This window comes from Mercenaria mercenaria, chromosome 11 (genome assembly GCF_021730395.1).
Source record: "Mercenaria mercenaria strain notata chromosome 11, MADL_Memer_1, whole genome shotgun sequence".
Lineage (NCBI taxonomy): Eukaryota > Metazoa > Mollusca > Bivalvia > Venerida > Veneridae > Mercenaria > Mercenaria mercenaria.
In genome coordinates this window covers 35641262-35659089 of record NC_069371.1, presented here as the reverse complement: position 1 = coordinate 35659089, position 17828 = coordinate 35641262, and the positions used below count along the sequence as shown (strand labels likewise).

General features: G+C 34.6%; 2 protein-coding genes across 2 annotated transcripts; both read right to left on the bottom strand.

Moving 5' to 3' along the window:
- Positions 1–5133: 5133 nt before the first annotated feature.
- Positions 5134–9406, bottom strand: LOC123531993 (uncharacterized). The gene is made up of 2 exons (XM_053517136.1): positions 9186–9406; positions 5134–8031 (listed from the first exon to the last, which is right to left on the bottom strand). The coding sequence occupies exon 2, from the start codon at positions 7563–7565 to the stop codon at positions 5859–5861; it is 1707 nt and encodes a 568-aa protein (XP_053373111.1). The 5' UTR covers positions 7566–8031; positions 9186–9406; the 3' UTR covers positions 5134–5858.
- Positions 9407–12975: 3569 nt separating this feature from the next.
- On the bottom strand, positions 12976–17407 carry LOC128546743 (uncharacterized). The gene is made up of 3 exons (XM_053518027.1): positions 17059–17407; positions 13719–13970; positions 12976–13385 (listed from the first exon to the last, which is right to left on the bottom strand). Exons 2-3 carry the CDS (start codon positions 13960–13962, stop codon positions 12976–12978), a joined length of 654 nt encoding a protein of 217 aa, XP_053374002.1. The 5' UTR covers positions 13963–13970; positions 17059–17407.
- Between the last annotated feature and the right edge of the window lie 421 nt (positions 17408–17828).

The window sequence follows — 17828 nt, the reverse complement described above, 5'->3', positions numbered from 1 at the left end:
CAATTCCTATTCCCTTACTTCATCATTAAAATCCATCATTAGTTCTGTAGAATTTCGGGGTTTCTCAGGGAGGATCAAGAATCTCCGTCCCTTCGTGCGTCCCCATACTTCGTACTACAGTAGCTAGTATATACCTTTTCTAATAATTCCAACCACTTTTAGCGATAATTTCGTGCCAAAAATAGCTGATAATACAAAAATTGTTTTGCAGAATTCTGACGTTTCTCAAGAAAGATTTTCAAAACCCTTCCCGTCCTGTTCTTCTATTTTCAATACTATAGTCTGTCCCACCTAATTTTGGACCTCCGATAATTTATTTATTCTATACATAAAATTGTCAAAAATGACATCGTTAATACCAGACGGTTAATATCTCTAGGCACCTTTTTCATTTTTTTGAAAAAATGTAAAATGAAGTTAAAAATCAAGATTTTATGTTTTTCCCCATAGACTTGCATTGTAAAACTTCTGACTTTGAAAATTGTGCATTTAACTGGACATCGTTTGGAAGGATTAAAGGATAAATGGAATAATGATTAAAGGAATTTATAACTGAATACATTACTTAATGGCCGGATTCTTTCGTGCAAAGTTACAAAGTAAGTTCTTTTTCTATTTTTCAAAATTTCGTTTGTATACTAAATTGTAAATTCTATTTCAAACCCATTCTGTTTCTTACGGGAGGAAAAATAGTTAAGTGTAAAAAATAAGTGTGAAGCGTCCCCACGGAATAACACGTGAAATTTCCCGAAAATCTCCAAAATAGAGACTATTTGGCAATGGCGACCAGAAATAAACAACAACGAATTCCCATAGAGAAACTGAAATTTAGTCGCACGGGCAAACCAGACGATTGTTTCAAAAATCCTTGAAATTCTCGAGGGTGACTTTTTTTTTATTCACAAAAACATGTTTTATGTTCTTTGATCCCGTTTCATTTCTTCATATCAGACCAAAGTTGAGGTCCAAAATTAGATGGGACAGACTATAGTAGTTAATACATTTCAACTTGATTTGCGCATATATCACAGCTAGTAATGCTTACATTTTATGTCCAAATCAATTTGTCTCGTAGAAATGTAACATTTCATTCGGGGTATGACCTGGAAATCCCCTTCCATACAAACTGTGCCCTATAACAAGATCTGTTCATTTTGGTTTAATATTTTTGATGCAAAAGCTATTATCTCCCATTATGTAATATGGTCTGAAGACCTACAAAATGCTTCATGGAGATTTCGCGTGTGTGAGGCATATTTTCGGGAAAAAACTTCTAGGTTCCTAGCCTCATTGCCAAAGAAGCTTAACGAAGGGCGGATAATAACGACGAATTCACAATTAATATATGAAGAAAACATATCCCTTCTATCCCTTCATTTGCTTTTCAGAAAATCCCTAAATTTGCCCTATCTTTCTTTGGTGAAATTAGTCTTACTGTTATTCTAAGTTTTCCCTTGGGTAGCCCAAACCCTCTTGTCAACCACAATTTATTTGGTAACAGAATCACCGATAACTTCCACAAAAGGTACCCCTGTGTATTTTCGAGACATCCGTATATATTAATGTTATATTGATTGCACCTTAGATATGCATAAAACGCGTGATACCGGGTGTAGTGAAAATGTTATGACAGAGGGCTGTGCTCACGGACCTCACTTAGCGCCTCTTCTAATGGGCCTGCATGCCCCTGTTAGCTTTGTTTCTATTATTAAATCTTACTATGTTCTGTTTTAGCAGTTGTTACATTAATTCCTTGTGCGGGTATTGCAAAGTTGTGTGGATAGGCGAAATATATCTTTCAATATTAACCAAATATTTGAACATGGTGGAAGTGTTCATGCAATCGAACCTTTCTCGCACCGAAAGAAGTTTGATAGATAACTGATAATTTATGATGTTTGTTTACATTTCTAAAACGATAACTATATATTTAGAAGACGACATTGTCTAGGTATACAAAGTCTTAATATTACATGGACATAATCAAATATAATTTGACAGTCAAGATTGATGTACTTGTAAGAAAGCGTGATTCATGTGTTTCAAGACTTAGATTTTCATGTTCGAATCATTGTTCGTGTATTTTGATAAAGGATCAGTGGATCATTTTTGGACAGGACAAAATGTCTTCACACATTTATCAATAAAACTGGTTACATTGCTGGCAAGAATGTATCACAAAAACTCCCATTCTAAATGGCCCTACTTTCATTGGGGGATTTCTTCAAAGTCGATATGGCGGAAAATACTGAAGTAAGCCTGACTTCTTATCAGATTGAATGCTGACAGTTCCCTCAAGTATCAATATGATCAAATGATCTGAACCAAGCTTTAGAAGATAAGGGAGGTTTATAAAGCCGTGGTGAACAATTTATTTAGGCATCTTGGGAAGAACTATTTTTAGCACGTGTCACATGATAAAATGTAGATATAGAACTTTAAGGCGTTGTTATGGAGAGGTTGTGTTGGATTTGTTGGATTTACTGGTATCTGTGGTTAAATACTGTCTGATGTGATCTGTTCGCGCTAGTTGTGCACACAGAGTTGAGCTGTTGTCTTAGATTCATATTGTTATCGAGAACAGTCATACGGTAGTAATGTATCTGACTTTATGCTTTGATATGAACAGTGTGAACAACATTACTTCTGTTCTAAATATCGGTTTAGAACTTCAGCATGTGGCGATGCATCCAAGAGTAGGTACTGCCGAGACAGTCCACAGTACAGGTTATCACGTCAGGTTACAGTTTCCATTGGCTCGAATGATCAAATATAGGGAAAAGTGACCATAACCCCTTGTGGCAATGTTTTAAATGATCAAAATCATTGACAAATCTTGATAGTGGTTTACTCACGAAACTTTTGTGTAAATTATACAAAATTGGGAACAGCGGTTTAGACGGAATTGTCGTTTGAAGATTTGTTTAGCTCTGCTGGACCTTACGTGCAAACCAAGCAGAACCGTTTGAACAAATGAATGATCACAGCTTACCCCGAGCACACTGCACTCAGATGAGAAAAAGTCGTTGGTCTAACTGTGCAGACTTTCTTATCAAATTAATTTAAAAAATGCCCTACAAATTAAAATAATTCATTAATAAACTTTTGAATAACACGTTTAGAAAAATCAGAACCACGATATTTATTCATTGTAATCACAATGCATGACTGTTAACTAAAATTGGGATATTCATTGATATTATCTTATGAAAACAGCACGCTCTCAAATTACGTTATAGACTCCTATTTCAGTCGTAAAGACAAGGGAGTAACACAGACTAAATAACGTTAGTAGTCGATGGGTTATTATCGTTCCCGTTTCTGACTCCAGTAAAATAGTTAAAGGGACTCGTTCAAACATTTTAGACGATATCTTTCTTGCAAAAATCCATGAAATATGGATACTGTGAAAATGATCAGTGAAACAAACTGATTGACATGAACTTTGCAGTGTTTCTAATAAATAAACATAAATATTTTGCAGAAATGGGTAAGGCGTTGCAACGGTTTTGGTATAACGAACAGACTCAGCATTCTGTCCGCTTTTGTACCAATAAATAATACTTATTTTCACTCACTTTACCGGTTTTCAATGTCCTATATATATATGCACAATTTATTGGAAATCATTTTAAAGTTTCATCCAATTTTTGGGCGAGTAGCTTTAACCATGTCGAAATAGTCAATAAGACATGTTTAGGTCATAGTGCGAAAATAAGTGTTCCACATAGTTGAATACACAAAATTGTTGAATGGTGCCAATGGTCACAATTTCCCATGTATTTCTCTCCGGTAACGGTCACACAGTTCACACCTTTTAACTAAAAAAATGAAAGTGAATTTCTACTTAGTGTCATTTGTAACTTAAATTCAAAAAAATAATTTAAAAGCAAATACTGCTACATTTTCATGTTTTTCAGTAGTTTATTCAAATAAAACGGTGAATTAGATTTGAAGTTTTCACTAATTTTCGCACTTACTGGACTACAGCTTAACGCCGAAGAATAAGAATTATACTTCATCGGAAATTCTTTCAAAAATATACACTAAGACAGACGTATATAAGAGTCCTAAGAAGGTAAAAAAATACGTTTCACTGTATTAAAATGACAAAGAAGATTGCGTGGTTTTTATATTAATTCCATATGCGGATATGGCACAGTCTTGTAGAAGAATATTTTTTATTGAAAACCCAACATTTTAATGTTCATTTTATAGCGAAGGTGCATCCGAACCATCCTCACATCCGAAAGAAGTTTGACAGATAACTCGTGGTAATTTATTTGGTTTGTTTACATTTCTAAAACGATAAATGTATATTTAAAAGAGCAGATTGCCTATGTATACAATGTCTAAAGATTATATGGGCATAATTACATAAAAAATGACTGACATGATTGATATACTTGTGAACATTTAATACAAGACAGCTTTTCGTGTGCTAATCATTGTTTATGTATTTTGATAAGGGATAAATGGATAACCTTTGTCTGGATATAATGTTTGTACAAATAATGTATTGCACATTAGACTGTACTAACTGGTTATATTTCTAACTAGGGTGTATCATAAAAACAATCCATTATAAATAGTCCTACTTCCGGCGGGGAAAGTCAAAACGTAAACGTGCTAAAGTAAGCTATTTTCCTCGAAGTTAATACGGTGGAAAGTACTGAGTACTGAAGTAAGTGAATTCTTATTGGATCAAATTCTTACGGTACCCAAATATCCGTATGATCAAATCATTCGAACTGGGCCTTAGAAGATACGGGATTTATATAAAATGCGTACATAATAATTTATTTAAGCATGTTGAAAAAAACTATTGTTGGCATTTGTCCGATGATAAAAATTAGATATAGAAATTTAAGTCATCGTGGTGAAGAGCTTGTATCTAACGTTAATCAGAATGACAAGGTTTCAAATCCTGTTGATCATGGTCTCAATAATACTTTACATAGGCGCCTGTTATTCCATTTCAGGTCAGCTCAGTAGCCCATGCCGAATTGAATATTTCCATACCACTTTGACATTAAACAAATGGGCTGAAATAAATTCTCACCAGCCTCCGGTTTTCAATTAAAAATGGCAGAAACCCATATTTACCAAGTAATAACTTCAACAACATCTAAATACATGTAAAATATAAATATTTATTTTCAGTCTTACATGGTAGAGTACTGACATATATACTAAGGAAAGTACACTAACTGAAGTCGAAGTTATGTACACACATTTGACTTTTTCACAAAATATAATGTGTGCTAGGTTATACGCCATTAAAACATGATTTAATTGATATGACCTGGATGCATGTACATCCAGGGGAATAATTCCACGGGTATGTAGCCAGGTTAAGCTTACCCTTGCGGCATATAACCGACTTTCGGTATATATATAATGTTTCGTTTTTAATACCTAAGTAAAACAATAGATAAAACGTAGTAGCACTCTTTTTAGTCGCTACATGTAGATTGACTTGTCGTCAACTTTAGCGTGTATTATTTGAAAAAAAGACTACTTGACTACCAGCAGTTCAATGTCATGTGACTTAGTATAAACTCATATCAGGATTCAATTCTTACAAATAAATCAGGCCCGTTTACCCAGACATGGCTATGTTGGATTTCTACTCTTTTAATGAAAAAAGGGGCTTCTGCTTAGCAATGCTGTAATGTGATTATAACGAAAAACTGTATTTGTAACAAGCAGTTAAAGTAATAAGAGTTAAACATTCGTTTTAATCTCTTTTTCTGATATAAATGTTCCGATATAAATTATTTGGGACATACGTGAAATGCAAACAAATTCTCAATTTCTTTCCATCCAATACGTTCAATAATTTTCACACTTGTAGCTCATTTTTGTCCAGAAGTGCGTGTATAAATAACTTTGTCCTTTGCTCTTCGACATGTCTGTTCAGCCAATAACTCCGTTATTAAGATACATATGTGGTAAGACGCCGCATTTCCGTCTGGACCAACTATCTGTAGCGATCGTTCGAAGCAACTTATAGCTTTATCATAATAACCTAGTTTAAAGTTGCAAACTCCCAACAAATTCAACGACCTATGGCGGTCAATTTTACCGCCGTCAAAACGTAGGAAGTCGGAAAATTCCTGTAAACATTGCTTACACTCTTTGACATGCTTTCTTTTATGACAAGTAAGAAATAATAGGTAATACGAATATACCAGTGGGTGAAAAACACAAAAGTTCCAGTTATGGCGTTTACCGAGTAAAGCACATTCCATCCCTACACCATGCGGTGCCCAAAATACATCTTCCGACGTAAAGCAAATATCATGGGCTAACATAGATTCCGACGTCAGACATATATCTATGCAGTCGGGATGTTGTTTAAACGATATCTTTTCAGCCGAAAATCCAATAAAGAACAAGTTTTCCTTTTTCGATATGATTGAGCGGATTATCGTCAAAGCTTTAGTGTACTCCCGCAGTAGGTAATGGAGAGTGGCAAGATGGAGAAATCCAGTGGTTGAACCTATTGTTGCTCCCGCAAACAAACTGTAGGTATCCGGTATAAGGTCTTGTTTTGGCAAAAGCGTGTCCGGTTTGAATATTTCGGGTATAATACGCTTCCCAAATTCTATCTTCAAACAGCTCAACGCATGTTTTCGTAGCAAGCTGTCAAAGTCACTTTCATGTTCTTTTATATGTAATCCTGCTTCTATTAATTTTTCATGTGATGTTGGAAGATAAACAATGAACATGAAAACCTCATTTGCTTTCAAAAATCTTGATAATATATCCATCTTCTCGCCAACTTCAGGAACATCTGGTATTTGTTCCTTTGCAGTATGAATAAAATGTGACAAGCTGCCTTTACATTTATTCCAGATTTTGCCAAGATCAACCAACGGGGCAAAACCAGTTGCAGCCCGAAGTACATACGGAGCTGTATTGTTCTCGATGTCTTCTAACTTATTTAACACGGCGGTTTGTATCTCTCGGTCTCTGAATTTAGTGAACAGCAAATTTCTCTTTCTGAAAATATAGTGAGGCAATGTCTTTGTCATCACACATTCCCTGAGACTTTGCAAACATGAAATTATGCAATGAATGAGATTTGCTGTGGTCCAAATGTCAGGACCTTTATTTTCAATTTCCCAGAACATAATAGTTTTCAGAAAGAAAGAACTTAACTGGTCAGGGGCAATCGGCTCCAGAAATTGTTTTCTTAGCAGTTTAAGTATCACATAGCACTGGATTTGTGTATCATTGAATTCCCATATTAATTCTCTTTCTGCCGGAACAAATGCAAACCTCCATTCAAGTGCACAATTAGAAGAACATTCATCGCCTACTGGCAGAAGGTAACACGGAAGCTGTCTTAAAGCTGTTATTGTATTCTTTGAAGGCCATTCGTGAAACCTAGGTCGAGTACACCATTCTTCTGCTTCTCTTGGCCAGTTGACACACTCAATTCCAACTGCAATATCTGACTGGTCACCGCGGTCAAATTCAATAGTTGAACATGGTCCATGTCGAAAGATAGAGGTAGTCGAATGCGCAAAAGGTGAGAATTCATTTGTTCCGGACATCAACTTCAGGAAAAATGCAGAGAATCTATTGCTTGAAAGATATTTCGAATTATCTTCGTCATAAACAAGGCATTCTTCTAGAATTTGTCTAGTCAAGTCCTACTTGTCAAGTAAGTAGTTTACTCTTAGTTTTGAGAAACCATGACGCGAATCGTCTGTGTCCATTATCAAAAAGTGACTTTTTTTATTCATGACTTGGTTCGGATTATCAGCAGCACATGTGTCTTGAAATATTTGCATATGGTCAACGTCACTTCCGGGTATTTGAGAGGTTTCCATACGGCTTCCTGTAACTATGAAATGATTATCATGTAGTGTTGCCGCCAGGTACTCTGTTATAAATGCATAAGATTTCATCAGCTGTAGATTATTTCTAACGATTCTATCCCCGGCCAACGCACTAGACAAAAGTTTGCTTACTTCAGTGCTAATGTTGATTTCTTTGGCCATATTTGCTGGAAGATACCTATTGAAAGAATGCAGAAAATAGTATTAATATGCACTGAAAACTTTTTATGTATTAAATACTTTAATAAGACAAAAAAATAGATAAATCATCTTTTAGGCAATATATCTTTTTCATAAAATAATGTTTGTTTGTAGCAAAACAAAATCAACTCGTAAGGAAGATTAAGGATTTCATATGAAATCGATCAGTACTGAATGTATACAATATGCTCACTTACTGTTTACAAATGACATTTAACATGTATAATGCAAATAAACTCGTTAACAACTTAAGTGTTATTGGTACTGTTTAGCTTCTCAGCATGAACATTTCGGCCTGGGTGGTTCCAATACTCCCGCTTTCACAGCTTTGAGTATTGTATAATCACCCCTTGGATATGGTGCCTGCTTTTTAATTTTGTCTTTTGGCAGTTCCGGTGATATGCAGGTTCCATAACCTCAGATCCCCTTTCTAAATTCCAGTTTGTTTAGTTCTGCTCATTGTTTTCTCGTTTAGGGCAAACCCATTATTTTAACTGGGGACCATACGCCGCTTTTCCTGGAATTATACACTAGTGTAGCATTGAAGGTTCCATGTGCACCGCCGTATGAACATATCTGCGGATGTCTCTAAATTGTTTTTTGTACTTTTAGCATGTATAAATGTTGAGTTCTGCTCAACCCGGGGCTAGAGGGCGTGGACGGTAGCATGCATTTCCACTACCGTCCATGAACAGGCTCAATCAAACCGAGCCTGCAACATTTTCGATTTTGTTGTGCTGAGCGACCTGTGGAGTTTCCACTTTTCCTATTTTAAATTGTTTTACCTCCAAGAAGTCGTCTTTGATTATTTCCTAAACTTTTTGCTCTCCCTATGCTAAACAATATATGAATATCAAAATCACCTATTGACCAGATGTAAGGACAAAGATTTACGAGTAGGATGAGCCTTGTTCAAAGAAAACAGTCCCCTGCAACAGTGTATGTATAGATGCGTATATTACTGCTAGCAAGGACTAAACAAACAAATAAAGAAAAAACACCACTGGGGAATTTTGACCGGTTGAAGTTGCACAACAAAGCTCACTCCTTAACCCCTAACATGTTACTGTGAAACTAAACTTTAGTTCAGTGTAGTTTTGTACCTAATCGAACATGATTTTATTATGTTACCTTTCACTCCAAAGAAACCGGGTGCCAATGTATTCCTGTCAAAACAATGTTATTTCCGTCCCTGTTATGTTTCTGTCATATTAAATATTAAATTGCGTTTATGTTTTCATAGAATAGGTACATGTTAGCGTTTTGAAATTCTGCCAGCACGTTTTATATAGATAGATTTCATATCTTATTCAACAATCACTGTTTATTGAACTTTAAGTCACGCCGACAAAGGGCTCATCCGGGCATATCACATAATTATTACCTTTATTGTGCATAAATAAACTCGAATGGAAGGCAGTAGGTTTTCCGATATATGAAGCAGTTGATATATTGCATAACTCTTTTTCTTCAACTGAACGGTGTAAGATTTTATACTAAGTCTTATGTTATTCGTTCCATATTCTTACTTAAACTAAGGACGTATATCAAACAATAAAATTAACGAACACAATTTAAATCAAACAATACACAATACACAATATAAAGTTAACAACGAGATAGATAACGAAGAAAGAAAGAAAGAAATGTAATACTTCAGTTTTACACTCTTATTGCTATATTAGTATGGAACGCCACAGTTGCCTCTTTATGGTGGTTTTCATTTCTTCAAGTATACATCAAAAATTCTTATTAACATTTATCAGTTTACGATTAACATTTAATAATGTGTGTTTGTCTGTTTATCAAACTGACTGTCTGCCAATCTTTCTGCCTGTCTGTTTCTCAGTCTGTCAGTCAGTCTGGTTTTCTCTCTGTCCTTATATTTTCCCGCCCACCTGCCTGCCTGTCTGTCTATCTGTATGTATATATACATGTCTGTCTACATGCATGTTGTGTCTGTGTGTCTGTCTGATTGTCTTACTGCTTGACAGGCCTGACTGTCTGTCCATCCGTCCGTCCGTTCGTCCAACCGACCACCGACCGACTGACTGGCCGACTGACCTATCTACTGTCCGACCAACCAACTGTCTGTTTGTCGGTCTTTATGTTTTTGTTTTTCTAACTGTGTTTCAGAGCAGTTATATACAAAACTGTACAACATAAAAATTAAACAAATGTACATCACAAACAGATAATCTTTCAGACATCAGTTTTAAAATTTGTTATATGCGTTCGTTTTCAATAAATACCTACTTTAGATTGGTTAGTATTCGCGATTGTTTTGGTTTCAAAAATATTCATGGATAATGTTACTCGTGAATTCAAGAGATTCGTGAATAATGTCACTCACGAATTTGAATTCAAAAGATTCGTGAATAACGTCACTCACGAATTCGAATTCACGTTAAGCTAACTCTTGACACCACGAATAAGGCTGTTAACTTGCTAACCTTAAACTCGCTTTATAAAGCCTACACGAAAATATCCAATCGACAGTATCACCTACCAAGAATTTGTTTATTTTTGTTGCGTTTACGTCGCACCAACACAAGTATAGGTCATATAGCGACATTCCAGCTTTCATGGTAGAGGAAGACCCCGGGTGCCCCTCCGTGCATTATTTCATCACGAGTGGGCACCTGGGTAGAACCACCGACCTTCCGTAATCCAGCTGGATGGCTTCCTCATAAGAATTCAACGCCCTGAATGAGGCTCGAACCCACATCGTTGAGAGGCAAGTGGGTCTAAATCAGCGACGTTTACCACTCGGCCACTTCATGTTTAACTCTCTCACAACAAAACTGCATCTCTGCGATAGCCTACTGATTTATCTTTACTGGAGCGTTCAAACTTGCTCTAGACAGTGTGTACATTATGTTAATATTTCTCTGGTTCTCGTCGAACGTTTGTTCCAATCATATTTTGAACAGACATAATATTCCGACAGCAGATGCTAGAACTTCCACGTTTAAGATTTAAGCTTTATTTAACCATTTTAGTTTCATAAGAAACAGACTTTTTCGAATGTTCAAGATTTTTAAAAACAAATATATTGTAAAAGCCACTTCACCTGAAGCTACATCACTCTTTAAACCGCCATATGATCTAAATTGAGGCTCAAAACTGTCTGTCACATGATGCGCAAAGCAAAACTGTCAGTCATGCTTAAAAGTCCAAGCCATACATTAACATTAAAGATTATGTACGCAATATCATTGTTAGTGCCCCTTCAAAGATTATTTTATTGCATGTCACAAGTACGACACGGCGAGATGTACAGCTTTAGAACATGCAGTGTTAGTATGATACCCAATAGTAAAATATCAAATAGACGATTTTATATACAATGTACAATGTCAAAGCCGACTGCTCATTTTGTCCTTTACTTGAGTTACTGCACACCGTTATGGTTGTTAGGGGGGAAAGTGATGTTTTTAGGGGAGGGGGGTGTTGTTGTTTTTTTTAACACAGTCATCTGATTTTTCTTTAGACCAGATGTTAGAAGCAGGCTTAAGATATTAGATTTTAACAACTTTGGTTTTCTTTCTGAAAGATATGGTTGAGCCTTTAGATGAAATGGTGTAAGGAGTATTACTGTTTATAAATTGTAAAATGTTATGTATTAATTACAAGTAACCATTATATTCAGCATTGTGGTCAGGCTGGCCTTTAATTAATATATCATAGAGTAACAAATTATGTTCACCTGCATTCTTTCTCACAAGTTTAATTAATTTCATTCAGTTGAATGGCATCACTCAGTTTTTTAATTTGAAATGGATTTGAAACTTATAAAACAATGATAAATGCTTAGACCAAAATTACAATATCTCGATGAACTACCAATTGACCTTAATTAAGTCATATGTTTCCGACCTAACTGCTAGAAATAATATAATTTATGAAAAATTTCAGTAATACTGTTTATGGTAATTAGGATAAAACAACTATTTGAAGATAGTTATACAGATACCAGACGTTCACAATGAGATTCAACAAAACATTTGTTGATTTTATATCATTTTTATTGATTTTCAATTACCCTAACATTTTTTAAGGTGTTCCTTCATGTTTACAAGAACAAATATGCTGAAACGGTATACATCCAAATTATTTAAACGCTATTGGTTTGTAACGAATCTAACTGGACAGCAAAAGAAACTATCCAGTTTTATAACTGGGGTGTTTTTTATTAAAAAACTTTAATTTATAAATCACTTGTGTTTTTCATGTCGCATTACACTTGAAGAACTTCACGTGTAAACTTTTAAAAAATCAATCAGCTGTGAAGTAAGTAGTCCCACAATAGCCGTTTTGCACGAAATTCACGTGCGCCAGTGATTAACAATTTTCTTTGTGAAATTGTATTGTCATTGGAAATATTGATAATTGACTAACTCGAAAAACAGCATAAAGTTTAAAAAATATTGTTGGTTGCACCGCACGACTGAATCAAATTCAGCGCGAGCGCCCAATTGGGATGTTACAATGCAACTGACGCGCAGAAGATAAAGCCTTTCAAACGGCTACTGTGGGACTACTGACTTCACGGCTGAGTGATTTTTAAAAATTTATCATGGGAAGTTCTTCAAGTGTAATTTTGGTATGAAGTAACAATTCAAATTTGAATAATTAATTTTTTATTTCAAAATATACCAGTTATACATCTGGATAGTTTCTTTTGCTGTTCAGTATATATTTATTGTTCTAGGAAATAACTCAAATCCAAATAATTTCTATTTCATTGTTAATGAGAAATATTTATCTAAGTTCAGACGCTTTCTCAGTGGATGTTTTTCTGTCTACAGGTGCTCCCTCAGTTGGCTGTGCTCTTGAAGTCGGTTTATTAGTATCAGCAAGTGTTCCCTCTGTTGATCTGTTTCGGTCACCAGTAGTAACCTCAGTTGGTCCGTTTCTGTCAGCAGGTGTTCCCTCGGTCGGTCCGTTTCGGTCCCTCAGTTTTTCTGTCAGCAGGTGTGCCTTCAGTTGGTCCGTTTCTGTCAGCAGATGTTCCCTCTGCCGGTCCGTTTCTGTCAGCAGATGTTCCTTTATTTGGTTTGTTTCTGTCTGCAGGTACTCCTTTAACTGGTCTTTTTCTATCAGCAGGTGTTTCTTTCACTGGTCTGTTTCTATCAGCAGTAGATGCTCTTTCAGTTGATCTGCTTCTGTCAGCATGTATTCTTTCATTTTGTATGATTCTGTCAGCATGTATAGTTTTAGTCTTTTCAACCAATTTCTTTCTGTCGGCGGGGTTTTCAGCTGAAGGTATTTTTCTTTCTTCACTGGACATTTCACTACTTCTCTCTTCGTCATTTCTTCTCCTTGTATCTGGAATATTATACGTGCATAGTGGGAAAAAAAACTTTCGAACTCTATCCCATGTTTATCTATTAATAAGTGAATGAAAGATGTCTTCATCACTGAAACCTTTTCACGCTTTTAAAAACAATTATAGGTGAGATGAACAAGAAATCTATATAAGGACATAAATATGTGCAGCAAATCATGGACGGTATCATTTTGTATCATATCGATTAAAAACCCAATAGATTTAGTTTAATCATTATCTGTTCCGCTTCTAAGGAAAGTCATTTCAGTTCTAATTCAAATTGAGTCTGAATTAACACCTAAGTGAAAACAATATCATTCCTTTATAAATACCTTGACCTCCTCTACCATGAACTTGGCCTCTTCTACCAATTTGATCTCGGCTCCTATCGCTGCTATCTTTGCTTATGCTTCTGTTACTGCTGTCCCCTTCCATATCCGTGCTTCTGCTTCTTTCACTCTCCATGCCTCTATCTCCTCCCCGGTCTTTACTCCCGTCCGTTTCTTTTTGACGGGGTCTGGCTAAAACCCCAGCGAATACAATACTCAGTGTTATTAGAAGAAGAGTAAATTTCATTTTCCTGCCTGAAATGAAATGGAACAATTGCGAATAAGGAGAAATACAAGAACGTATATACATCCGAAATAAATCTTTACATTTGATAAATATGCCGCTGATTTTAACAATTTAAATCTATTTTGACAATGGGATGCACAGAGAAGTGGGCTTATCACTAAGATTGATATATTAATACTGTATCTATTACTAATTATTAATTGATAATTCTGCATGTTTGGATCAACATATCGTGTAAAGCGTAGATTTTAGTTAACTCAGGGAGTCTCCTTGGCGGGTGATTCGGGCTGCTGACTTGGAACTCCTAGTTTTATTCATCGCCTACATGGATTTGAAACCTCGCTTTTTTGTGTTGGAGATAGTCTTCTGCATATGAGGAAGCCATCCAGTTGGCTTAAGGAAGGTCATTTGTTCTAGCGCCCGCCCATGCCTGCAACAATGCCTGGGGTAGCACCTGGAGTCTTTCTGTAGCAACAGAAGCTGGAAAAGTCGCCATATACCATAAATTGTGCTGGTGTTGCTTTAAACCCAAGACAATAAGGAAAATAAATGATTTAAGTCTGATTTTCAAAACAACATGACGCTATTAGCAGATTCATCCAATGAAAATATTAGGGTCCTACGTTTTAATTTTTGCGAGACTGTTTACCTCGAGCAATTTTCATTATGGGAGTCAATTTTGATGACATTTCCGCAAATAAAAAAACGTTACAATGTAGGTGTTGCTAAACTTGTAATGGAATTTCGCTTAAGCCTGTAATAAGGAGCGTGATGGGGTTTGCTTATTTCATTACCTCCCATGAACAAACTCAGCCAGGTCGAGTCTGATATTATTTTGCTTAGTTGCATTCTATGCTTCCAAAGGATCGTCTTGGAGATTTTATTCTCATATTTGTAAATTTACATATGTTCTATCACATGCCATTAAAATGTATAGGACTGTGCAGACCCTTTTGAGATATTTCCCTACAAACAAAAAGATCCGCAAATGTCAGACTGATTCTTTTGACATTTTTTAGATATTAATGCATGTGTCATTTTTTAATTTTTGTATTTAATCTTTAGACAGGAAGAAACGTAGTATTTTTTATCAGTTAACATATGAGTTGTCATTTATGTACAATATCTAAGGTAAAATGTTTTAACAATTTGTTACAATTTAATCTCCTTAAGTGGCTTTTGGTATAAACATTATTACTTATGATTTTTCGGAAAGTATCACGGTAAGATGCAAAAAGAAGTAATTTAAAAGCGTTTGTGATACTAACACAATCCGGAAAATTTAAAATTACCTCAAGTGAATTCTAACCTGTCTTCAACACTCGGTTAACACTAATTACTGCAAATGATCATTCGTTTAACTTTTGAAATAATCCATTTCTTGGTCAAAATTTGATTAACCACCATAAACTTAAGTGACGAAAATTCATATGAATGATATTTTGCGTTTTTCGTCAGTCACATCTCACAAACATTCATTCAGTCAAAACGAGTCTGCTATTATTTTACTTATACCGTGTTCAGACTACGTTTTTAATCCTACATTAACTTGGGTTTATTTTTTAAACTGGTTTGCGTCCACACTATATGTGGTGTTAAACGTGAATTTTGTAAAGGTCAAGTGGTTTCTGTAATGTAGCATTAAAACTACCTCGGGAGGTGGTTTTAATACTACATTAAAAAGTAATGCTACATTATTTTACAAATGTGAACGCAAATGTGGGTTATAACTGGTTTTACAATCCCAAATCTACAGATCTTACCTTTTGGAGGAAGAATACCATGTGTTTCTCTTTTGTATCAAACAATTGATGCTGTGGCTGGCAAAAGTAATTGGACTTTACATTAAATTGCGATAAGGAGTCATGCTGACACTCAAAATGGAAAATAGATGGAATGAACAGAAATTCTTAGATGAACACAGAAGTTTAAATATTGATGACCCCTTTTTGTTTCTGTTAGCCTCAATTCTTTGTAACCTTTTTTGCTTATTGCAAGATATTTGTTAACTTCCAACATTGTATGTATATATCTAAACCACATTTCTTTGCCTAGTGTGGACGCAAACTAGATTATATTTTGATGGGTTTTGAATGTTAAATACCAATTATAGCCAATTAGTGCCTAATAAAAATAAAACCATTCTGCTAGTGTGAACACGGTATTAGTTGCGTTCTACGAGTAGGCGTCCATGAGGGTTTTTGTTTTGTATATTTTGTTATCATTATGTATTTAAAAGTTGTAGATCGGATTTTTGACATGTTACGGACTTGATTTATTTTCTATCTTTTTGTGTAGCAGCGGAGATGGGGGCGGTGTATTCGTGTACAATTATCTGAATTTCATTAGACTATGAGTAATGTTAAACACTAGAAGTAAATTATCAAAATTTAAATTGCCCAGCCAAGACCAAAATTGAAAATATTTGTAAATTTAATGAATATGCTTTGACTTGAGATTTCTATGTTTATCACAATTCTTACGAGTTAAAAAATGAATATTTTGCACAAGTTTAAAAGGAAAAATATTGCATAAATGGGATTGATTGGTACGCTGTTATTTTAGAGTTTACTTTTTTTCAAGAACTCTTATTGAATATTCATTTATAGAAAAAGGTTGCGAGTCCTTATTAAAACGACCTTATCGGTATTATATGGTCAATAACAGATATAACTATAACACAGAAAAATAAAAATTATCAAAAATATGCTTTCAGTAATTGTAAGTGTCCTAAACGTTATTTTTTTTATTTATTTTATTTTTTGGGGGTTTTTTTATTAGCTATTCAGTAATATTGGTTATAAGGTAGTGATAGAAATAATAATCATCTTCGTTATATGTAATTGTAGTAAATAGATAAATGAATAAATAAATAATAAAGATATTATATATGAAGAGTATTTACAATGTATGTATAAAAATCACGAACATTTTTTTAAAGTGATTTTTCCGTGTCCGTAATTTTCGACTATTATATACAGATTAGTTTTATATTAATTTAAGTCAATAAATAGTAGTAGGATATATAGACATTTATGAATTTAAGATACATTTCTTGAATATAGTTTAAAAGAAATATATTTGAAACAAGCTTACTTTCTGCTTTCCTTTTGTAAAGAAACAGTCCAGTAATGTTCTGCTTAATAGAGTTTACGCAGTACGGTTTATATACCTGACAGTCCCGCGGAAAATCTCGAACAGCTATATTAAGATTCTTAATCCGAAGGGTAGATCTACTTCAAATATTTGTGTACTATCAAAGTTTTAGGCATGTTCTTCGACGTACAACGCCTCAAAAGACTTTTTGACATTTTGAAATTACACATGCACTCAATACTTATCCGTAAATCGTGAATGGCGAAAAATTATTATTGAAGCAAGATAATTTGACATATTTCAGAAGGAATGATCAACTTTATATACTTATATCTGCTATTTATATATCACTCCGTGTTAATTTTGAAATGTTGCAAACCCTTGGTACCGTTAAGCTGATTTCAATGCGATGCATCATTTGTATACAAACGGGGCTGCATTTCTGTGTGCCTTACATAGATGACAGACATGAAAATATCAATCTCGGAATGTAAACTACTGGTTTTGTTCCTATTTCCAAAACGGGAAACTTTATATAATTATTTGATTCCCATTCTGAAAGTAAAAAGCATCATAATTCGCGTCATTCAAAAGGCACGGTTCAAAGAATATACATGGTATCTTTAAATCAAATGCATTAGTGTTAACATGACATAAATATCTAAATTTATACTGTTAATTTTTTTAAATGTTTTCATAATATTAATTTCATTTAACATTTAAATTACGTAATATCAAATTTTCCGATCTGGATACTCATAAAGATTGGT

Coding starts and splice junctions, on each gene's coding strand:
- LOC123531993 (XM_053517136.1), bottom strand. CDS start 7,565: ATGTCCGGAACAAATGAATTCTCACCTTTTGCGCATTCGACTACCTCT.
- LOC128546743 (XM_053518027.1), bottom strand. CDS start 13,962: ATGAAATTTACTCTTCTTCTAATAACACTGAGTATTGTATTCGCTGGG. Junction 13,386..13,718: donor TCATGGTAGAGGAGGTCAAG/GTATTTATAAAG, acceptor ATAATATTCCAG/ATACAAGGAGAAGAAATGAC.